Source organism: Cherax quadricarinatus, chromosome 31, assembly GCF_038502225.1.
Source record: "Cherax quadricarinatus isolate ZL_2023a chromosome 31, ASM3850222v1, whole genome shotgun sequence".
Classification (NCBI taxonomy): domain Eukaryota; kingdom Metazoa; phylum Arthropoda; class Malacostraca; order Decapoda; family Parastacidae; genus Cherax; species Cherax quadricarinatus.
In genome coordinates, this window is record NC_091322.1 from 35,589,054 (window position 1) to 35,614,585 (window position 25,532).

Genomic DNA, 25,532 nt, shown 5'->3' on the forward strand with positions numbered 1-25,532 from the left:
AGTAGCACTGCTCATCAAAAACCAGTGGAGTTTTGAGGAAATGGGAGAAATGGACAGAATAGAAACAGACGACTTCATTGTAGGAACACTTCAGACTGGGGGGTCCAAAGGTGATGATAGCAGTGATGCATAACCCACCATTGAACAGCAAGAGGAAAAGACAAGAGTATGATGTGAGCAATAGGGCAATGGTGGATACACTAGCTGAAGTGGACAGGAGGGTTCATATGGGTAGGACAAAATTACTTATAATGGGGGATTTCAATCATGAAGAGATTGACTGGGAAAACCTAGAGCCACATGGGGGACCAGAAACATGGAAGGCTAAGATGTTGGAGACTGTATTGGAGAACTTCATGCACCAACATGTTAGGGATACAACCAAAGAGAGAGGAGAGGATGTTGCAGCAAGGCTAGACATCAAGGCTGGACAAAAGACTCCTTGGCGCTAGTCATCATGATGTCCTGAATTTTGAATACCTCATAGAGTTAATAGTGGAGAATGCAGCAGCATGAGAACAACGAGAGAAGCCGAACTTCAAAAAAGGGGACTACATAGGAATGAGAAATTTCCTTCATGAAGTGAAGTGGGAAAGAGAACTAGAGGGAAAGACAGTAAATGAAATGATGGAACTAGTGACTACTAAATGCCAGGAGGCATAGGAGAAGGCCATACCAAAGGGTAACAGAAAAAAATGGGAATACCATAGTGAGCCCAAGGTTTAATTGGAGATATAAAGAGGCCAAACCCAAGTGTGCTAGAGCAAGGAAAAGGTATATAGAAGGCAAAGGACTCAAGAAAACAAGGAGTTGAGCAGAAGAACCAGAAACGAATATGCAGGGATAAGGAGAGGCGCCCAGAGGCAATACGAAAACAACATAGCATCAAAAGCCAAATCTGAACCAAAGCTGTTATACAGTCACATTAGGAGAAAAACAACAGTCAGGGACCAGGTAATCAGGCTGAGGAAAGAAGGAGGGAAGCTCACACGAGTAATCAGGAAGTATGTGATGAACTAAACAGAAGATTTAGAGAAGTATTCACAATAGAGACAGGAATGCTTCCAGTAAACTGTGGAGGTAGGGTGCACCAGCAGGTGCTGGACATAGTACACATAACCAAGGTAGAGGTGAAGAAACTGCGAAGTGAACTAGATACCTCAAAGGTGGTGGGACCAGATAACATATCTCTATGGATACTGAGAGAGGGAGCAGGGAAACTGTGTGTGCCGTTAGTGGCAATCTTCAGTAAATCTATCAAAACTGGGCAGTTGCCTGAGGCATGGAAGACAGCAAATGTACTTCCAATTTTTAAGAAAGGATACAGACAGGCAGCATTAGACTACAGACCAGTGTTACTGACTTGTATAGTATGTAAAGTCATGGAAAAGATTATCAGGAGAAAAGTGGTGGAACACAATGAAAAGATTGGGGTCATACATGACAGTCAGCACAGCTTCAGAGATGGGAAATCCTGTGTCACAAATCTACCTGAGTTCTACAATAAGATAACAGAAGTAAGACAAGAGAAAGAAAGGGCCAGGAGCTATAACTTGGCCCCTGCACCCATACATAGGTGAGTACAAACACACACAAACACACCCACACACTAACTCACAAACATGCTAACAAACACTCAAACACACTAACAAACTCACTAACCCACAAAAAAAATAAAAATAATTTTTTCATGAATTATACACCAGACATTGCAGCTTGATTGGATACACATTAGACCCCTGGTTTTCGTAATTAATCCGTTCCAGAAGGTTGGCCTAAATCCAAAATGGCTGAAAACCGAAGTAATATTTCCCATAAGAAATAATGTAAATCCAATTAATCCATTTCAGACACCCAAAAATATTAACAAAAAATAAATTTTAGAGAGAATAACTAGTGTTTCAGCTTTTCAGTGGTTAGTACATTCATTACTTACCTTAAAATATTTGCAGTCTTAACCCTTTGACTGTGGCAACCCCCAATCCTGAGGTGTCTCCTGGTGTCGCAAAATTAACCCTTTCAGGGTCTGTCCCGTAGATCTACGGCTTTACGTTCAGGGTCCAAACCGTAGATCTACGCCATGAGCTCAGCTCACTCTGATAAACTGTGAGTGGTACATTTGGGCCTAGATATGAGAGAATACATCTATGTGGTATGTGTGCACCACATAAAACAGATCCTGCAGCACACTGTGTATAATGAGAGAAAAAAAATGAAATCATGATTTTTCGATTAAAACAGCAACTTTGCAGTGTTTTTTCGTATGTTTTTTATACTAGTTGTATTTGCGATTTCTTGGTCTCATTTGATAGAATGGAAGACATATTACAGAAATAGAGATGATTTTGATTGGTTTTAGCACTGAAAATGGCTTGAAACTGAGCTCAAAGTAGCGGAAATGTTAAATTTTTGCCGATATTCAAGAGTAAACAAACGACCTCACACGTCTAATACACGTCAGCTGGTGGGTCTAATATACATTCACAAATATGATGATGATATTTATACAATTATTACAGTATTGCATATCAGTAAATCTTCTATTTTTTGGTGTGAATAAAAATTCATTATGTGAATAAAAAATCAAAATGGAATTTATTTGTAAAGCCTCAAAACATAACTAATGAACAGAGGAAATGTTAGTTTAGTGCCAGGAATGCCTACATTGTTCATTCTGGACCCTATTTTGAAATTGGAATATTTTGAACTTCGTGTTAAATTGGCCAAATTAACAATTTCCGATCACTTTATTTTGTAGTTGAAACAGTTGACTTGGCGATTTCTTGTGCTCAATCGATAGAATAGAAGTAATACCAGTGAAATAGCTAAGAATTTGGTTGACTGGAATAATGTAATTGGCCTAAAATGGGAGTCAAAGTCGGCAAAATCGCCGATTCGTAAATATCGCTGACACATCAAAATTCGCGAGAGCATAATTTCGTCAATTTTCCACCAAATTTCGTACTTTTTGTTTTATTACCTTCACAAAAAGATTCTCTACGATTTCATAAGAAAAAATAACAAATTTTTTTTTTTGAAAATTCTTGGACACTGGTGCGTGACTCCAGATTTGGGCCTTGGACCCTGAAAGGGTTAAAAAAAAAAATTATTTTTTCTTATGAAATGATAGAGAATCTTTTCCCGATTGTAATGACACCAAAAAACCGAAATTTGATGGAAAACTGACGTAATTATGCTCTCGCGAAGTTAGCGACCTCGGCGCTGTTTACAAATCGGCGATTTTGCCCACTTTGAGCCCTATTTTCGGCTAATTCCATTGTTCCAGTCGCCCAAACTCATAGCTATTTCTTAAGAACTCCATTTTTTTCTATCGATTGAGTACAAGAAACTGTCCATTTACCGATTTCAACTACCTAATAATGTGGTCAGAAATTTGCAATTTGGCCAATTTCACAAAAACTAAAAAATATGGCAGTTTCAAAATAAGGTCCAGAATGAACAATGCAGACATTCCTGGCTCTAAAATAACATTTTCTTTGCTCATCAGTCATGTCTCCAAGCCCCTCTGATATTACTCTTGCTTTCTATTTTGAATTTTTATTCAAACAAAAAATAGAAGACTTACTATTATGCAGACTACTGCAATACTGTAATAATTGTATAAATAACATCAATCCATTCATGACTGCATATTAGAATGGCTAGTTGGACATTTATTGGACAATGGCATCATTTGTTTACTTTTGAACATTGGCAAAAATCAAACATTTCCCCTACTTTGAGCTCCATTTCTAGGTTCTTTTTATAGTAAAATCAATCAAAATCACCTCTATTTCTATAATATGTTTTCCATTCTATCAAATGAGACCAAGAAAACGAGAATACAACCATAAATACTATACGAAAATAGGCCACAAAGTCGGCATTTTATTAAAAAAAACGGTCGGAGTTTTTTTTTCTCATTATGCACTGCGTGCTCCAGGATTTTTTTTATATGGTGCACACTGACCACACAGACCCATTCTCTCGCATGTGGGCCTACCAGCTTTCTCCTGCTTGATTTGAAGCCGCTAGAATTTATGAGTATATATACATCAAACACGGTACCTCGTAAGACGTATATATACGACCGCGACAGTCAAAGGGTTAATGTAGGGCGAGAGGCGAGTAGTATGTAGGCACACATATGTAGTCCCTCTGGGCTACACCTACCAGCTACCTAAAATGCAGAACACAGCCATATTACCATCGACTAACCATATTCACTGAGTTTAATCGTTTCTAACAACTACCTTTAGATGCCATCATAAACAAAGGGAGAAGTAATGAATAATTCATGCCGAGAACTGTAAACAAACACGTGTTAAAGGCGGCGACTGAGCCAGATGCCAGATTCACAGTTTTCTCTAGCGCTTGACCAGAGAAAACATAATGTTTACCCTCTGCCCGACTCACTGCTCAATAGCAAATAAACATTGCATGTTTATATGCTATGTAATGTGTTTCTTTTATCATTTTGAAGAAAATATCATAGACGGATTAATGAAAATGTCTATATTAACCTAAAATAAAACATTTAATATGCCCAAGAGTGAGTCACAAAATGTATGAGCGGCCCATGTGAACGCATCTGGTACCAATGATTTCCGAGTGGATGCACAAAATCCAGGGAGAAATTTTGACAAAAAAAAAAAAGTGCTCAATTTCCGAATTGGCCAATTTCTGCACCGGCCGAAAACCAGGGGCCCACTGTACTATATACACAAAAAAATGACACAAATATAATACATCCACTAGGGTCAGGGAATCTGTATAGTGAGTTTTGTGCAGCTGCACTTATTCACTGTTGCACTCAGAGAAAGACCCCATTAATCACAACTAAAATGGATCTAAAATCATCCACCAGGGAGCTAGATTGCCCAATTAAAATAAAAACCTTCAGTTTATAATGATACACGTAAAAAATTAAAATCAAAGTACGGAAGGAAGTCTCGAGAAACCAAAAGTAGTGGAAAAAATAATCAGAGACCCATTGGGTATCCCACCTAGGTGAGGATACTAAACTACACATCATATAAATAAATGAATCAATAAATAGTGAGAATTTATTTTCACTGATATAATAGTTTTATAGCATATCAGATAGCAGTGATGTAGAGGACTGCTATTTTACAAATTGTTGTGCCACATAATCCTCTAACACTTGGTATAGCAGGATGTAGCAGTACCTATTATACAATGTGACTTACTGTTTAATATCTACTCTTGTAAAAAAAGCTATCTGTATAGTGTTCAACATTTATCTATATACCACTCATATGCATCAATCTTAAATTATAATTATATATCTTTCAAAATTCTAATCTCATTTTCAAAACTGTATAAAAACTATTAGATATCTTGTTTTATATCTTGAAGCTGCCAGACTACTTCAAAATTCTGAAAAGCTTATTCTTCAGATAAATACAGTGTAACCAGTTGGGTTAGGCACTAAACTGTCTTAAGCATTCAGGTGAAATTTTTAAAAGGGCATTACATTTGGCAGTGAAAACAACAGTCATTAGAGAACCATTAATTCTGCCATCAATGACCTTTTGATATACATTAATTATATCTCATCTTAATTAATATTATTTCTTCAAATATACAATTTAATATAAATTATCAATTTTAATTAAGGTCTTTAAACAGTTAGATTATATGAAGCCTCAGTATTCACAGGAGCACTGGTACAGGGAAATATCCACAGTATGGGACGACTGCGGCCACACACTTCTCTAAGAAGAGCCATCTTAGGTCGACGTGCACGATATGGCCCTTGACACTTTACCTTCAAACAAAAAAAAAAGAAATAGTTTTATTAATATGGAAAGCAATAAAATACTGAATAAAAATAAGTAAATACATAAATAAATAAGAGAGGAGTGTATGAGAGTATAGTGAAAGAAACCATACCATGGGTGAGGCTTGAACCCTCGGTCAAAGAGTCATAAAACTCCAGACCGATGCGTTACCCACTGAATATTATATCAGTCTGGAGTTTTATAATTCTCTGATTGCGGGTTCAAGCGCCACCCGTGGCATGGTTTGTTTGCAATTTTGTCACTACAATTTCATGAGTCGAGAGTATAGTGGTTCCAACACTCTCATACGGGTGTGAAGCTTGGGTTGAGAATGTTGAAGCAAGGAGGAGGCTGGAGGCAGTGGAGATGTCATGTCTGAGGGCAATGTGTCATGTAAACCTTATGCAGAGAATTTGTAATTTGGAGATTAGGAGGTGCAGAGTTACTAAAAGTAACCCAGAATGCACATTCATTAACATGCTTAACAATATTTTATTACATGTAAACTACACAAAGAAATAAGATGTTTTATATTTATATTTATTCAGAGGGCTGAGGAAGAGTTGTTGAGGATGGAGCAAAATAGGATGAGTTGGAGAGTGTATAAAACAACCAAAAATATTCCTGATGGGCCACTTTAAGAATCTTTGGAAAAAAAAAAAAAACAGAACACAAAGATGTATCCCTACATACCTGTTCAACAGCTGTCTCATCTGTAAGTATGGCTTGCATTTGGTCCCACATGATAGCAATAACAAATAAACCAAACAGTATACTTTCCATACTTAGTATTACAGAATGCAACCTGAAAGTAAAGAGAAAAATTGTAGTAGGAAATGAACTCTTACAATACATATAAAGACAAGGAATTTTGCAACCCAACAATACCATCTTGATTTTTGCATAATAACATAAGTTTTTAAAAGTGTATATTTTCCTCTTCCTAGGTAGTAGGTTGGTAGACAGCAACTGCCCAGGGAGGTACTACCGTCCTGCCAAGTGAGTGTAAAACGAAAGCCTGTAATTGTTTTACATGATGGTAGGATTGCTGGTGTCCTTTTTTCTGTCTCATAAACATGCAAGATTTCAGGTACATCTTGCTACTTCTACTTACACTTAGGTCACACTACACATACATGTACAAGCATATATATACACACCCCTCTGGGTTTTCGTCTATTTTCTTTCTAGTTCTTGTTTATTTCCTCTTATCTCCATGGGGAAGTGGAACAGAATTCTTCCTCCGTAAGCCATGCCTGTTGTAAGAGGTGACTAAAATGCTGGGAGCAAGGGGCTAGTAACCCCTTCTCCCGTATAAATTACTAAATTTAAAAAGAGAAACTTTCGTTTTTCATTTTGGGCCACCCTGCCTTGGTGGGATACAGCCAGTTTGTTGAAAAAAAAAAAATTTCTGTTGTAACATGAGTAAACATTTCTTACTTTATCTATATGATTTTATAACTGTGCAGAGTTGTAGGTGATTTGCTCAAAGACTGCAAATCTTTCTTTCAACACACCGGCTGTATCCCACCGAGGCAGGGTGGCCCAAAAGGAAAAACGAAAGTTTCTCCTTTTACATTTAGTAATATATACAGGAGAAGGGGTTACTAGCCCCTTGCCCCTGGCATTTTAGTTGCCTCTTACAACACGCATGGCTTACGGAGGAAGAATTCTGTTCCATTTCCCCATGGAGAAGCCTGCAAATATATTTCATTAATTTAAAATAAAAAAACTGAAGTCAAATACCACTGATGTTATTTCTACAACACTGAACTACTATTTCAATAACAAAATATTCACTCACAGAAACAAGAATATGCAGTAAAGTTTCGACTTAACAGACCTTGATTTAACTCTTAAACTGTGTTCACCATATCAGTACACAACTCACAACTATGCACCCAACATACTAGTACGTATGCACAATTTCCATACCTTCAAATCTGCCATCTGCCAATATTTTTGACTTCAGCACAACTCTTTGGGTCCTCTACATCTTTTCATACCTTTGAAAAAATCTAAGGCCAGGAGGGTCCACACAGTGTATCATGCTTAACTACACAGGTGATGACTGTCCAATGTACTAATATGCTTAACTGGAATAAGTAAACAATGAAATCAGGAGCCGTTGTTCCACCACAAGCTTCCCAACCAGGAAATGGTGTGGAACTGCTGGTAAATTTATTACAGTTTCATGATACTAACAGTGGAATTCAGCCATAAAGCACAATAAGTGGATTTAACCCAATCAAATAATGTGGCTTATTTCCATGTTCCAATGAATAATACACACAGGTATTTTTTTTTTTTTGTCATAGTTTAGGAGTTAAAGGACTTTGGAAATAGGGGACAAAATCAGATGGGTCAAATGATTTGGAAACAACAAGCAAAGTCCACTAGTTTTAGAACTGCCTGTTATTGTTAGTATCATGGCAAAACAATCTCATCTCTATCCACAACAATTACCATTACTGGTCAGCCGCTCATCTCCCATTAGTCTGTTAAATTGAGGGTTTACTTCTCTATCATAATTTTTCCATTCTCGCAAAAAAAAATTAATCTTAAAATATTTTTTCTGAAGTATTTTAAGGCATCTCATTTGTACTTACAGTCTGCCCTGCTTGACCATCATATCTTTTGAGCACTCTGGGCAAGCCTTGATCCAAGAATAAGCAACAAGGCTCATTGCATATATTGACATCAGACCAACAAACATCAAGAACTGTAAGAAATACTTCTGGTTCCATTCTCCAACACAGTTGTTAATCCTGAAAAAATAAGTACATTAAACCATTCATGAATCTAGCCAGTTGTAATGATCTCACAGATCCAAAGATATTTTCAGCACCAAAACATGCTGTATGTACAATGCCTTAACTGTGATTTCAGTATAAACCAAAATTATACCATGGACAATGGTGGTCCATTCGGCGTATACAACGTTGACAAATACGGCAGTGGTGTGCTCGAGGTGGCCGATACATTTCACATCTGGCACACACTGTCCAATCATCACTTTTTTCTCCTCCTGAAAATGGAAATAGTAAGTAAAAAATTAAGTGGCTATAACAGTTTTTTGTTGCAACTGATGCATACTGATATAGTACAAACCAACATTTTATTTCTGGACCACGTAAAATAGGCTCAATCTTTGAATACAGATAAGCAATACTAGATATAATGCTAATTTTTTTTAGAGATACTGTAGATATCAACTTTCAGATTAAGATGATTTTAGATAAAAAACCTATGGGATATTGTTTAATTAAAAACCAATGATAGCATCAAAACTATAACGGTAGGGTTATAATTGAAAGAATTAGAGGTAAGACAGAATGTAGGATTGCGGATCTGTAGCCAGGGTAGACCTGTAAAGAGTTTTTATGAGGATAGTGAGGGTGGAATCAAATTCAAAATGGGAATTGACACAGTTACTTTTTGCTGATGATACTGTGCTTATGGGAGATTCTAAAGAAAAATTGCAAAGGTTAGTGGATGAGTTTGGGAATGTGTGTAAAGGTAGAAAGTTGAAAGTGAACATAGAAAAGAGTAAGGTGATGAGGGTGTCAAATGATTTAGATAAAGAAAAATTGGATATCTGTCAAAAGCCACACAGCACCTCCCTTATCCATGCATTATCAATAAGGGTGCCCCTAATTTCAGGCTGTAGATTTATTGCTGGCCCTTGGTAGTTGTATTTAGCTCATTTTGGCCATCAATAATTATTCTACATAAGAATCTTCAATACATTTTGCACTGATCACGTAAGGCAAGTGCATTTTGCATATGCATAATTACTAACAGAAATGGGACAGAACATAATGATGAATTTGCATAAAATGAACCCACATAAAGCAAATGAAACCTGTACTGTATATTATTTATGGCTAATGAAAGCAAATACTGTGGACATGTGTGCATATTATTTACTGATAATTCAAGCACCTAATGGGACATTTATTATTATGCGCTATGTTTTCCTCACTAAGAGATTCATCAAGCCTTGATCAAATTTTGATAAAACTCCTGGTGATCAAAATATACCAGTAACTATAATATCTCATTAGTTACTTATGTCCATTTACATTATACTGCCTCTAACTTGACCAATAATTATTTAGCACTGTATTTTGCTGGAAATAACTTTTAGCAACTCATAAATATACCAGTGAATCCAACTGAAATGGGTTTGCTTTCTTTCACAGTTTAAGAGCAAAATGCAATTCATATGGGTGGGAAACTGAGTCATGTTCTTACTTTATCCAGATTCTTTTCTGTAATATTCAGTTGAAATATTAAGGGATAGTTATGTACATAACATTACATTTTGGCTACAAGACATATTACTGACAGTAGTGAAAAGAGATACACAGTTGCAGAGCAAGTTTTTATTGTAATGTTTCACTCTATGTATTATTATTATTATAATAAAAAAGAAGTGCTAAGCCACAAGGGCTATACAGCGCTGCAGGGTAGGGAGGGAAGCGAGGGGATTGGGCGGGAGAAGGGGGAAGGGATGATCAGTAGGTTACAGAAAACAGCGGGGCAGGGGATAGTGCAGGGGTAGAGGGCAGCAAGAGATTGAGGTAGAAAGGGCAGCTGAAGGTATCATCAGAGTTTGTGAGGTAAGTCAGTTGTTGTCAAAAAGTCAATGAGAGAGTCCGGATGAAAGGCGGGTCCATCAGTGAGAAGGGAAGGTAAAGAGAGAGCAGCAGAGCGAAGATGACGTTGGAGGTATATTCTGCATGCTCGTTGATAAAGGGGGCAGTCTAATAGAATGTGGCTAACCGATAATGGAACCTGATAATTCTCAGAGACGAGCAGGGCGCCTCTCCATGAGATAACCATGAGTAAGACGAGTATGGTCAATGCGAAGACGGGAGAGAGTAGTCTCCCATCCTCGACATTGGCGACAAGAAGACGGCCAGTAACCTATACTCGGTTTAATAGATTGAAGTTTGTTACCGAGCAGAGTAGACCAATGTTGTTGCCAACGGGTGTGAAGGTGGGTAGCTATTGCAGCAAAATAGTCCATAAATGGAACACCTCTATATGAAACTGGTAGGTCATGTACTGCTGACCGCGCAGCAGTGTCTGCCTGTTCATTGCCCTGTACGTCAACATGACCAGGGACCCAACAAAATAAATATCTTTATGCTTGGAAGAGATGTGGCATAGCCAAAGTTAGATACGGAGGACTAAGAGGTGAGGTGTATCAAATTTCTGTATAGCCTGTAAAGCACTAAGGGAGTCTGAGAAAACCACAAATGATGACATAGGCATAGATGCAATACGGATGAGTGCTGCAAGAATGGCATACAATTCAGCAGTAAAGATACTAGCCGAAGATAGTAAATGCCCTTGTACGATGCTGTCCGGAAACACTGCTGCGAATCCTACGCCATCAGAAGACTTAGAGCCATCTGTGTACACTGCAATGGCATGAGAATGAGAGTGGAAGTGGTCAAGAAAAAGAGAGTGCGAAGCTACCGTAGACAGTTGGGCTTTTGAGCAAGGGAGTGAGAAAGAACAGACTCAAACAGCTGGAACTTCCCAGGGAGGTAGGGAAAAGTGAGATGCTACATGAACATAGAAAGTTGATAATTGAAGAGAAGACAGGAGCGAATGTAGGCGAAGGGAGAAGGGACGGAGCAAACAGGGGCGACGAACAAATAAAGAATGTCTACTAATATCAGTGACCATTCTATAAATGGAAGGATTGCGGAGATCATGAGAGCGTACATAGTAGCGAAGGCAATGGGCATCACGGCGATCGAATAAGGATGGAACGTTCACTTCTGCATAGAGGCTTTCAACAGGGGAAGAGCGAAAAGCACCAAGGCATAAACGTAATCCTTGGTGATGAATGGGGGTTAAGGCTAGAGAGAGTAGCAGGAGAGGCTGCTGAATAGATCTGGTCACCATAATCGAGTTTCGATAAAATGAGAGCGGAATGTAGGCGAAGGAGAGTTCGACGATCAGCTCCCCATGAAAGATGAGCAAGGGTTTTAAGAAGGTTCAGCCGGCTGTGACAAGTTGCCTTCAGAGAGGTAATGTGAGGTTTCCAGGATAACCTACGGTCAAAGAGGAGGTCTAGAAACCTGACTGTATCACGTTCAGGGATACGGGAGCCATAGAGGTACAAAGGATGATCGGAGATGACAGAGCGTCTAGTGGAAGTAATTTGGTGAGTTTTGGTACTGGAAAATTTAAACCCATGTGTGGTGGCCCAATTGGAAACACGGTCGACCGCATGTTGGAGAGAAACTGTAATGAGGTGACAGTCAGCGCCTGCACATGCAATAGCAAAGTTATCAACATAGAGTGATGACCAAATATTGGATGGAAGACTAGAGGCCAAATCATTTATAGCAAGGAGAAAAAGTGTTGTGCTCAGAACACATCCCTGGGGGACACCTTCAGCTTGGATAAAGTCTGGGGAGAGCACATTATTAACCCGAACACGGAAATGTCTGTCAGTTAAAAAGTTCTTAAGGAAGGATGGTAGATTGCCTCGAAGGTCTAAGGAGTGGGCTTGGGCCAAAATATTATACCTCCAATTTGTGTCATATGCCTTCTCAAGGTCAAAAAATATGACAATAACTGAGTGGTTATTCGCAAAGGCATTACGAACTAAACGCATCCAAGCGTAGTAAGGGGTCTATGGTAGAACGGTCCTTACGAAAGCCATATTGACGAGTGGAGAGACTGTTGTGTGTTTCTAAATACCACACTAAATGTTTATTTACTAGGCATTCCAACACTTTGCAAACTGCACTGGTAAGAGCAATGGGACGATAGTGGGAGGCTTCATGTCCCGTAGTACCCGGTTTATGGAAAGGGAGAACAATGGCAGATTTCCACAGCTGTGGAAGAACTCCCTGTGACCAAATAAGATTGAAAAGGCGTAATAGGACTGCGAGGGCTGACTGATGTAAATGTTGTAGCATACGAATATGAATGTCGTCGGGCCCAGCTGCCGATGATCAGCAAGCTGAGAGTGTTGCCTCCAGTTCCTGAAGTGTAAAAGGCACATTATACTGTTCTTCTCTGAGAGAAGAAAAGTCCAAGGGTGCTAACTCTCTGGCAGACTTTGAGGAAAGAAACGAGGGGCATAGATGGAGCCCCTGAGAAATACGGACCAGATGATTGCCAATTTCATTGGCAACATCTAGTGGGTTTGCTATATCAACACCGGCAACCCACAGAACAGGAGCCGGGTCAGGAGAATATTTACCGCTCAGTTTTCGTACTTTTTTCCAGACTGTACTCATAGAGGAAGCAGAGGTGATGGTGGAGACATAATCTCGCCAGCAAGTGCGTTTAGCATCACGGATGACACGGCGAGCGATCGCACGCTTCTGCTTAAAATCAAGAAGTCTCTCCGTGGTTCTATTGTACCGGTACCTGCCCCACGCAGCGCGTTTCAAACGTACTGCACGAGCACAAGCAGGAAACCACCAAGACACGCATTTCTGAGAATGCCTGCCCAAAGTTTGGGGTATAGAATGAGAAGCTGCGGTTAAAACGGAGGACGAGAAGAGGTGTAAAAGCTCATCACTGGAGGACGAAGAAGGAACCTCACTAAAAACAGTTAGTTGTGAGTAAAGGTTCCAATTTGCCTGATCGAATTGCCAGCGTGGGTTACGAAGAGGTGGTGAATATGAAGGGGAAGTAAGAATGATTGGGAAATGATCACTGTCATGTAAATCCGGGAGAACAGACCAGGTGAAGTCAAATGCGGAAGAGGAAGAGCAGACTGAGAGATCGATGCAAGAGAGAGTATGAGTCCGAAGATCAAAATGGGTGTGAGTACCTGTATTTAAAACATGGAGGGGGTGGGTAGCAAGAAAAGCCTCTAACTGAATGCCACGGGAATCACAGTGAGACCCCCCCAGAGGAAATGATGGGCATTAAAATCGCCAAGTAACAGAAGTGGTGGCAGTAATGACGAAACAAGAAAGGCAATATCTGGGATAGATAATGCCCGAGAAGGAGAGAGATACAAAGAACAGAGTGTATACCACCTATGCAAGTGGATACGGGCTGCTGTGTAGTGCAGCGAAGTACGAACAAATAGCTGATGGTACGGAATATCAGTGCGTAGAAGAAGGGCACTTTCATTAAAGGTCCCACCAGGAAAAGGATCTGAAGAATACAATAAATTATAGCCTGAGATAGGATAGATAACGGTAGAGTGTAATTTTGGTTCCTGTAAGCAAACACCAACAGGGGAAAACTGGGAGAGCAACATCTGAAGCTCACCCCGATTACCTGAGGCTGCGAATATTCCACTGTAAATAGGCCATGATTGGCAACGATAAAGATACCTGAAATCCGCAGGTAAGGGTACCTACGGACTAGAGGGGTTAGAAAAGTCCACATGCAGTGGCAAAGGAAAACGTTAAAGTAGCGAAGGAACTGTGCTTTGTGAAGAAAGGAGGTGCGCAGATGGAGAAGAGAAAAGAGAAGGAACAGAGGGTGGATCAGTGCCCATTGATGGTTTGGTCTCTGCAATATATTCAGAGATTGCTTCAAGTGTTTCGGAGTTCAGAGACATCGTATGGGAGACAATATTGGTGATGGAAGGAGGAGGAGTTTGAGTAAAGATCGGAGCTGTAATTTACTGTTCCAAGGTAGGGGGAGGGGGAAAGGGTGGAGGGAACTGGAGAAGTGTGGGAGGGGACAGAAGAGGCTGAAACCTGGGAGGTGGCAGAAGAGGAAGAAACTTGGGAGGGGACAGGGAAGGAAGGCACAGTATGAGGAGGAGGATGAACCTCCACACTTGTAACAGAGCCAGTGAAAGGGGAAGACCCAGGTACAGAGACCAGGAAGGTAAAATGTGGAGGTGGATGAAGGGAAGGAGGGGTTAAAGGAGATTTTTTGGGCCTCTGAGAAGTAGAGGGACGATTGGGAGGAGGTGTCGTACGAGGTCTTGTCGATACCGGGGTTTGAGGGAGGACACGAAGAAGTGAGGACAGACTGAGGAGTTGAAGTAGGGATGTCTGAGCCCAGGACAGCAAAAGAATTAGATACAGGAGTGACTATGGAACTGGCAACCGCAGAGGAGGCTGCAGAAGATGTGACCCCAGAAGTGGGGGGACGCTTTGAAACACGAGAATAAGAAACACGGGGCAGTGTCCCTTGGAGGCGAAGATGAGAAACCGCCATAGCATAAGGGAGACCTTCTGCCTCTTTGAGGCAACGAATTTCTCGCTCATTTAAGTAGACTTGGCAACGGCGAGAGTACGAAGGGTGAGCCTCATGACAATTAAGGCAAGAGGGAGTTCGACTGCAAGACGTATTAGAATGGTCATCATCACCACAGACTGGGCATTCGGCTATAGATCTGCAATATTTTGCTGGGTGGCCAAATCGCCAGCAATTCCTACACTGTTGTGGCGCAGGGATCACCTTCCGAACTTGTAACCGATGTCCTGCTACATAAACAGAGGATGGGAGTTCACGGCTGTCAAAAGTTAAATGAGCCACATTGCAAGGGTATCGTCTTCGCCCGAGGGCAGGAAGAACATAAGTGACTACCTTGAGAATTGGGAGATCTTGGAGTTCCAGCTGTTCGAGAATGTCAGTGCCACATGTCTGGAAATTCTGTTGGACTATGGTATGGGGCAGAATAACAGTACCACTACAAGAATTGAGGGAATGATGTTTTTCGATAGTGGTAGGAATAGTATTGATATGTAAAAGAAGAGAAGGATCATGAGCTTGGGTAGAATTCTGGACTGTGATGATGCGCGTACCACTCTTAAGAGCATGAAAGGAAAAATCTCTACCAACGTGGCGTAGGAGCGCTTTGCCAATACTATGGTCGGAAAGATAGGCAGTAAAAGAAGTCGGTCTTAATGTAAAGAATTTAGTCCATTGTGTGGTCTGAAACTGAGTGTGGAGCGAGAGTGCATGACATGTCGGTCTTTTCCGAGTAGAAGTAACATCATTAGCAGATTGTCGTTGACGTTTAGAAGTGGGACCAGAGTCGGTCCGACGTGGGACATGCTGGCGATTCGAAAATCGCCGCACCATAGAGGGAGAAGCCAGAAGCATAGTCAAAGGAGAGCGGAGGTCAGACAAATCGAAGGAGTCAGTGGAAGCCCCGGTACCTGAAGTGGGTGAGGAAACAGCACCAGCAAGAGGTACAGGGGCCTTAGGAATGTTGGAAGAGTGGCCAAAAGACGAGGCGAGGTCAAAACGGGGTGCGGTAACAATAAGGGGCCCGGGGGTAGCGGGGTCATGGATCAGGTACTCCATGGTTAGGTTACTTCTTTCTTTTTGTTTTTAAGAAAAAAAAAGAAAGAAGAAAAGAAAAAGAAAAAAAAGAATAAAAAAAGGGGGGACCGGGGAGGGATAGTTCTTAGGAGGAATGAAAGGGCCAGAAATCTCCCTCCGCACCCAAGAGGACCTCAGCACCGCAAGTAGTGCAGATGCAGCATGGAACCCGTGCCACACCCTACCCATCATGCCAGTAAACTAGCAATCCGGGATAGCAACCTCACATCTGCCGAGCTACCTCGGTGGACAAAAGAGAGGGCAGCCGGATATCTGCCACAAAGCATACCTCCTTCGGCCACCACCCCCGGAATCCGAAAGGTGGCTTCCAGACATACACCCGTTGCCCGAAAGACACCCAAAGCCACCCTCTGGGATACCGGAAAGGGATTGGGACATCCCCAGGCAATCCAGATTCCACGGCAAACTACGCCACCGCCAAGAACCTCAACGGAATGGGATGGACCCCGGTACCCTTTCCCCTACCTAGGAACTAGCGCGCCTGTGGGAAAAAATCCCAAAGGCCAAAAAGGAAGGGCAAAAGGGAGGGGTGGGGAGGAGGAGGAGGAAAGGAAAAGGGGGAGGATGGGAGAGGGAAGGGGGGATTGGGGGGGGTAATTAGGTTCGGTCTGAGGAAGGAGACCAACAGGTTTAATTCCTCAGACGAAGAGCCTCTTCACCACGCCAAGGAGCCCCCCTTGAAGAGGTTCACTCTATGTAGAGGTTTTTAATAATCTCTTTGTTTTGCATATTATCTGTTAAAGGTTGAAGACTGCTAGTTAATGCTCGAAGTCAAATAACTGATCGATGACATACTGCATCATACTTTGTTTTCCTTTTGTTATTTCGGCATAATTACGTTCAGTTTTTGTTATATACTCTCCTAGACCTTTCATTTCCTGTTCAATTTTGTTAGCATTTGTGAGATCCCCTTAGCTAGTTACACCTGCTATTCTATTTCTAGCTTTTGTTTTGCTTTTTTCAACATAAATATCATAAAGTTTTCTTTTAAAATCTTTCATTTACTTTTGCATATATGAATTTAATGGACAAAATACATTGTCTCGACACAGTCCAGAAACAACAAAGGCCTTTCATGAGTAAAGAAAGTTACTAACAAATCCCTAGCTATCTTCAAAAATGAATGTGATCAGTTCCTCAACTCAGTTCCTGATCAGCTGTGCTGTGGAGAATGTGTTGACCTAAGCATGACTAGCACCAGCATACTGATATTTTAAGACCAGCAACCAGGTGGCTTGGTCTGGGACCAGTCCACAGGTGCAATGTCTGACTACAAGTAACTTGCAAGTAACAAACAACAAAGTTCATTAAATCCAGAACTGTCCACTCTTGTTACAGTCCACCGAGTAAATTGATTACAGATTTAATGAAATCTGCTATTTCCAGAATTGTCCATTAGAGTTACTGTTTGCTGTAACACTAATGGACAATTAGTGTTACAGTTCGCTGGGTTCACTGATTTTATAGTTAACAGATGAAATCTGTTAAATATTGAATTGGCTCTTACTGATAATCATGGAAAACAATACCAACATTCAGCTTTAACAAACAATCAGCATTACCAAATATCCTTGCCCCCTATTTGTCCATTAAACTGAAATTTTGTGTGTGTATTCCTTCTTTTATTATTATTATACCTGGTCTGACTCCTTTATATTCTTTAAATTCTCAGGCTGCCCTCCTACTGTTTGAATTTCTTTTATTTAAATAGTATTAAGTGAAGAGTAGTAAATCCTTGATTTAACAGACTATAGGGGAGGAGAGAGGGTGTCTGCTAATACAGTAATGTAATTGAAGGCATTACTCATTGTACATTAAAACACATTTGATTTTTAATAGTAAATATAAACATAATTGTAATGTAATTGAAGGCATTACTTATTGTATCATAATCTTAGTATTGTTCACCTGAATGCATGTCTGAAAAGTCCAGCCGACTCTGTGGTAGAGGTACAATCCCTGGGTCACTAAAGACTGCTCGTACATGTGCCATTAGTGTCAAGAAGACAAGGATATTGAATAGAAGAACATGCAGTACTCCCCATAAACTGAAAAATTACAAAGAAAAAAAAAGAGTTTTCAGTGACTACATAGTAAATGACTTCTTTTATAATACTTAAAATATGTAGGTTTCATTGCATACAAACCAACTTAGAAACAAGTTGCATTTCCGTTATTCCAACTCCCACACAAGCTGTTTGTAACTCTGAATTAATTTTATAGAAAATTAATAGCATAAAAGATGGGTTATGTTCTTAAGTATCTTTGTAAGTGAGGATAGGCATTTACATAGCAATTATTCTTTAAATATTTTTTTTATGGACCATGTTGTGGCAAAAACTTGCTGAGCAAAACCATGCCATATAAGAAGTTAATGTATACAGGGGCTTCCCCAATCACAAATGCTTATGTCCATAATTCAAGCATTTGTGACTTGGGAAGCCCCTGTACAGTGGTACCTTGAGTTTTGAACAGCTCCCAACTCGAACAATTATGTAAGTGTATTTTGTAAGTGCTTTTGTAAGTGTATTTTTGGGGGTCTGAAACGGACTAATCTAATTTACATTATTCCTTATGGGAACAAATTTGTTCGGTATCGGCACTCGAACAGCCTTCTGGAACAAATTAAGTTCATAACTCGAGGTACCACAGTATACACTAACATCTCATACAGCATGGGTTTGCTTAGCAAGTTTTTGCCACAACATATTTTATATACTGATACCAAATTATTACTTAGCATGAATATTCTTACCAAAGTGAAGTTGTGTGTGGATGAAAATAGGAAGTTTACAAATCACTCGCTGCACTTCCCGGGAGAGTCTGAGAAAGAACACCTCCCTCTCGGTAATACTTAATTTGCAAAGAAGATTAAGGATTAATATGTGACGATGCAGCAGAAATTGCATGTCCTTAAAAAGATTCAAGGAGCAGCTTGCATGGTGGTGATAGCAATGAAATTGAGAGTGAATGTACTGTATTAGCTACAGAACAATTGAATATCATAAATTCTCTGAAAAAAAAGTAGAAGTAGGAAGAGAATCAGGAAGTGTGTGATGCTTCTTAACATTGAGAGGAGTGTAACTGCTTTCAATGAGGCAGACTAACATGAGAAGACAACTTAAGCTACAATGAATATGTGAACAATTTACAATATCAAAATATGTAAGGACAGTGTAGAGATGCATTATCAAATACTGTAGAGTACTGTGCTTTGTCATTCCAAGAGAACTCTTCAACAACAACTACACAAAAACCACAACCCTCTTCTAACTTGACCCAATAAGCTGACATTAACACACCTGTATGAGATCTTCAGCTGCAGGTAGTGAAGGCTGCCAGAACGTGGGGTATTCAAGTTATACTCATTTTACTACATTAATTTTCTTACAAGGTTTCCAATGTCAGCTTCTTGGTGCCTCCTGTAAACTTACAAACACTATTTTCATTGTTTTAAGTTAGGTTACATAAACCTATAAAAAATTACAATTAACAATTAGTAAGTTAAACAAGCAGCCAAAGAATGCTAGCAACAAGGTGGCTGAACATAACCAGGGAATGCATGAATGGGCTGGGATTATTTATTGCTATATTACAATTTGTATACAATAATCTGGGGAACACCATAATTCACAAGGGTTATGTTTCTAGAGTCTCATGGATCTGAAATTTGTGAGAATTAAAATTTTGCCTCATTTTGTTTTAGAGGTGATATCTTTCTAGTTTTCTACGGAATGGTCTTGCATCAAGCCTAAAAAAAACCGTCAGTGTGGAAATAATCAAAACTATATGTGAGATACCCTCTAAAAAAAAAAAAATGGAAACTTGTGAATGAGAAGGCTTGTTAACCTTGGAATTCAACTGTATTCTATAGTTTGTATTCTATGCTTTCATGTTGTAATGATTTTCTGGATTGCAATGAACACACTATACAGGTCACTGTACCGTTAAGATGATTATCTTTTACTAACAAAACGTACATACAGTGGAACCCCGGTTTTCAAACTTAATCCATTCCAGAAGGTGGTAAAGAATAAATAGTTTTACATACACAAAACAATGAAAAATAAATACAGTGGAACCTCAAAATTTGAACGTATCACATATCGAACGTTTCAAAAATAGAACCCTTTTCTCGAACCAACTTTGTCCCTATTATCGAACATGCCCCTATTTTTGGACCGCCGGGTACCGGACCTGTCCGCCAGCCCACTCTGTTCGCGTCCCTGCGCAGGCAACGTGAGCCAGTCTGGCTTTGTTGATGCTTGAGTGAACACTAACCTGCGCTCTCATTCAAACATTTTACGATTATTTCATTGTGTTTAGTGCTTGTGGGACTGTGAAATAAGCTACCATGGGCCCAAAGAAGCTTGCTAGTGGTACCATTGTGGTAAAAAATGTGAGAAACACCATAGATGTGAAGAAGGAAATAATACAGAAGTGGAATGATGTCCAAATGTTTGTGGGGAAGTACCACTCTGAGCAAGCTGAAACAAGCCACCTTTGCAACAAGTTCAGTGACAGAACCATGTCCCATTTTAGGGAAATGTTAAAGAGGCGCCAGAAACAGAGGACTGTGGACAGTTATTTTGTGAGACAGGGGTCCAGTGACTCTCAAGCTGGTCCTAGTGGCATTGAAAGACAGAGAAGGGAAGTAAGCCCAGAGAGGGCTTTACCTGAAGTCCTCATGGAGGGGGATTCTCCTTCCAAACACTAACCCCAACTCCCTCTCTCCTCCTCCCTATCTTCCAGATACCATCACCAATCTTCAATAAAGGTAAGTAAAAATGTTATTTTATATTTATATGCATAATTGAACACTATAGTATTTGTTGTGTGTATGTAAAACTGTAATTAATCCCTATAAAATGTATTTTTTTGTGAATTTTTTTGGGTTTCTGGAACAGATTAATTGTATTTCCATTATTTATAATGGGAAATATTGCTTCGATTTTCAGACTTTTCGAATTTAGAACTAGCTCCAGGAACGGATTAAGTTCGATATCTGAGGTTCCACTGTATAAATAAATATTAACATTACTTACCTTTATTGAAGACTCTTGTTGGTATATTGAAGAAGGCAAGGAGGTGAGAGGGAATTCGGGTTAGTGTTTGGAAGGGAAATCCCCCTTCATAAGGACTTCAGGTATCAAGTCCCTCTCTGGGGTTACTTCCCTTCTTTGTCTTTTAATGGCACTAGGACCAGCTTGAGAGCCACTGGACCCCTGTCACACAAAATATCTGTCCAGAGAGGTCTCTTTCTTGAGTCTCTCTAAGATATGCCTGAAGTAGGACAAGGTTCTGTCACTGAACACGTTGCAGATATGGCTTTTTTTGGCTTGGTCAGGGTGGTATTTCTCCACAAAACTTTGCACCTCCCTCCACTCTGCACAAATGTCCTTAATCACTGAAGGCACTTTCTCCCCTCTCTCTACCTCCTCCTCTGAGGCATTTTCTTTACAAGATCCACATGTAACTGCGTTGCCCTTTCACAAATGATCGACTCCACAACACTATCTCCCGCTAACTGTTTTTCATTGATCCACACCAACAACAACTTCTCCAAATCTTCCACTGTTTGTGATCTCTGTTTCATTAGTACATTCAACCCTTCCACAACTTTAGCTTCCTTGATTTCTACTTTCTTTGCCAAGATGAAGAAGACTGTTGATTTCGAATTCCCATACATCCTGGCAAGGTCGGCTAAATGTACGCAACTTTCGTATATTTTTCAATGATCTCTTTCTTTATTTCTATCATGATTCTTGCCTTCTTTATCTAAGGGCTGGTACTAGAAACTTTCTTTGGGCCCATGCTGGCTTATTTCACAGTCACAATTAAAAAACACCAAAAACAAGGGATTATTACGAAATGTTTTGGAATGTGTGAAGTAATGCTCACTGAACCACTGACAGAGGCAGAATGAGAGGTGTAGTGGCGGTGTCTCCTGGGCGGTTGGGCAGGCAGATGCATATAATACAACCGATTACCGGAGCAAGGTCCAATTTCCGAAACAAAATTTCGCACAAAACAAAAACGGTCTTAAAACCGAAACATCCAATAACTGGAGTGTGCGAAAACCTGGGTTCCACTGTGTTAGTGAAAAATAGCACAAAATGAAAATTTAGGAAATACAGCCTTTCCTCACTTAGTGACGTACTCGTTTACCGATGACTCGGACTTACAACAGGATCTCTGACCAGTATGCATACCTAAATAATGTATATCAGAGCTGATTTCCTCTATTCTATTTATTACAATACGTATACAGTGCACTACTGTGTAAACATTTAAAAATATACTAAAAATGTTATAAATGGTGCAAAGGTGACATTAAAACAATATCAAAGATGGTGGTACAAACTCACTACCATTATAATATGCTTCCTGTTTAGCGATGAATTCGTTTACTGACATGGTCTTAGGAACAGAACTCCATCATTGAGTGAGGAGAGGCTGTACTAAGGGAACTGAATTTGACAATTATTGTACTCTATAGGAAATAATGCTGTAACTAATAATAATAATAATAATTTATTATTACAATGGCAGTTATATTTATTACATAAATGAAATGCATTTGAACCAAAATAATTGATCTGATGCCATGAATACACATGAGGCTCTCCGTAAAACAACCATTATTGTCGATTCCTAATGGCTATAATCATAACCATGATTTTTAAAGAGGTGGACTAGTAAGCCAGTGGAAGTCCTCGGTCAGATGAACAAAAGCTCCAGCTGTAGGTCATCATATGATTAAGACCCACATCAGGAAACACTTGTCCTGTTTCCTGACAAACATACCTACCTCAAAACATCAATGGCAAAAGGTGTGCAGTATCAAGTATATTTCAGCTAAATTCTGATTAGAGTGCACTTAAGCATGGCTAAGGCTACAGAACTAGGACAGGGTGAATGTGGTACTTGAAACTCATCAAGTTAAGTAAGGCAGTGTTAGTTCCTCAAAACTGCTGTAATATTATCAGTAATACACTGGACTTGATAAAGCCTAGTCCTGAGAAAAAAGCTCGTTTGTACTGAGTGTATAACTACATCCACAGCCATAATGATATCAACATTAATTATTATTACTATAATCAAAAAGAAGCGTTAAACCTACAAGTCATACAGCACTGACATTAATAATTTCCGTTTAAATTTTATACAAAAACGTATCATTAACCTGTACATAATACAAGCTTAATACGAATGATCATGTAAGAAGATGCAGAAATACGCTAACTAAGGTGAAAACGTACACATATTTCTATGTTTAGCCTTACGTATATGAAGGACAACTTTTTTACTTTCTAGGCAGAACATTTTCAGCACCTCCTCGAGGGCTAAGAGCCATTACTAGCAACAACCTACCTATTAAACATGGTCTGTAGCACAATCCAGTTAATAACGACATAATCTGCGTAAAATATTGCGGCATAGGTGAGAATTAAGCAAGTTATGCCACAGGGATCTCCTCTGAAGACGGGCATGTTGACATCTTTTTTGACATGTCCAGGCCAGGGACCCTTCATGCAAACATCAACAAACCATAACAATCAACAAGAGTCACTATTATAAATTTAATTATTTGGAAAACTTTATCATATTAAACATTATTAATTGTTTTGTATAACTGACCTTCAAAATATTTAACAACAAGAATAATAATGATAATAATAATAATTAATAATAATAATAATAATAATAATAATAATAATAATAATAATAATAATAATAATAATAAAAATAATAATAATAATAATAATAATAATAATAATAATAATAATAATAATAATAATAATAATAATAATATGTAATAATATATTTAGATTTTTTTAGATTTCGCCAGAGAAAATATCTAGCCTAGACAGGACTCGCAGCAATGGTTTTAAGTTGGAAAAATTCAGATTCAGGAAGGATATAGGAAAGTACTGGTTTGGTAATAGAGTTGTGGATGAGTGGAACAAACTCCCAAGTACAGTTATAGAGGCCAGAACGTTGTGTAGCTTTAAAAATAGGTTGGATAAATACATGAGTGGATGTGGGTGGGTGTGAGTTAGACCTGATAGCTTGTGCTACCAGGTCGGTTGCCGTGTTCCTCCCTTAAGTCAATGTGACCTGACCTGACTAGGTTGGGTGCATTGGCTTAAGCCGGTAGGAGACTTGGACCTGCCTCGCATGGGCCAGTAGGCCTTCTGCAGTGTTCCTTCGTTCTTATGTTCTTATGTTCTAGAAGTGGCTAGTTTATCGTGCACCCCATATCCATCCAGTGGACGGTAGCACAAGAGCATATAGACATAAAAGGCCTAGGAACTAGGCCACAAAAGTGTTAACAGGACTACATCTGGAATTATATCTACAGTTCACTTATCTGTTACCAGCAAATTTAGGATATTTGTTTAATATATCTGGTATCCTATTTTCATTAATAAGATATCTTGACATATCACATAGGTTATTATACTATCTCTATATTCCTCAGTAAGTGGACAATAAGCACATAATGTTCAAAACAGTGACCATAGGACTGGCCACATTCTTTACATCTGGTTTGATCATTATCTGTTTGTCTCCTAAGCCTAAGTCTGGCCACTAAGGTGGCTCGTGGCTTTGTTGGCAAGACTCTCGCTTCACACGCTGAGGGCTCTGGGTTTGATTCCCGGCAAGGGCGGAAATTTGAGCGTCTCCTTACACCTGTTGTCCATGTTCACCCATCACTAAAATGAGTACCTGGGTGTTACTCGCATTGTATCATTGTATTCTCTATTCTGAGGCCATTTTGGTTCCAGACCTTTGTACTTTTTGGTCAAAATTCTGAACACTTTTGATCAGGTAGAAGCTTAAAACTGGTGTACATACTCTAAGATAGGCCTTCCTTACATTGTGTACAGAGGCCTAAAGATTATTTTTATTAAGGTTCCTGAAGGTTGTTTTGAGATACGCTGACCTTGCATATACTGTCAAAATCATTTGGTTAATGTGGTTCTCCGGTAATATGTTCGGAATGACGTTGACCCCACATCCTTCTCCTTAGTCGATAATTGCAGTTTCCTCCTATTTTATGTGTTGAATCAAAACGTGATTTCTTTTTATTTCTAGTAAACACTCACTTGTAGCCTGAAATATGAGTACTATCCCGTATCTGGGATAGTCCATCTTTGTGAATTTGTACTAATTAAAAACTAGCAAAGACCGTTATTATGGCATCGAACAACACTTTTTCAGAAAAGTTTGTCTATTCTAGTAAATAAAATTTGTACTACAGTCCATAGAGACCGGATTATTCCCTGATCAAGACTAAGACGGACATGTGTTTGTCTTGAAGGCAATACCTGAACACATCGTGTGTGAAGCTAGAGACTCGAAGAGCACCAGTGAACTTCCAGGCTCAAACACACATAATGGTAAATGATGAAGATT

General features: G+C 39.5%; 1 protein-coding gene across 1 annotated transcript; it reads right to left on the bottom strand.

Moving 5' to 3' along the window:
* Positions 1-1,752: 1,752 nt before the first annotated feature.
* Positions 1,753-23,631, bottom strand: Dnz1 (DNZDHHC/NEW1 zinc finger protein 11). The gene is made up of 6 exons (XM_053788552.2): positions 23,484-23,631; positions 18,018-18,157; positions 8,712-8,832; positions 8,414-8,572; positions 6,498-6,609; positions 1,753-5,791 (listed from the first exon to the last, which is right to left on the bottom strand). Exons 1-6 carry the CDS (start codon positions 23,600-23,602, stop codon positions 5,645-5,647), a joined length of 798 nt encoding a protein of 265 aa, XP_053644527.2. The 5' UTR covers positions 23,603-23,631; the 3' UTR covers positions 1,753-5,644.
* Positions 23,632-25,532: the final 1,901 nt, after the last annotated feature.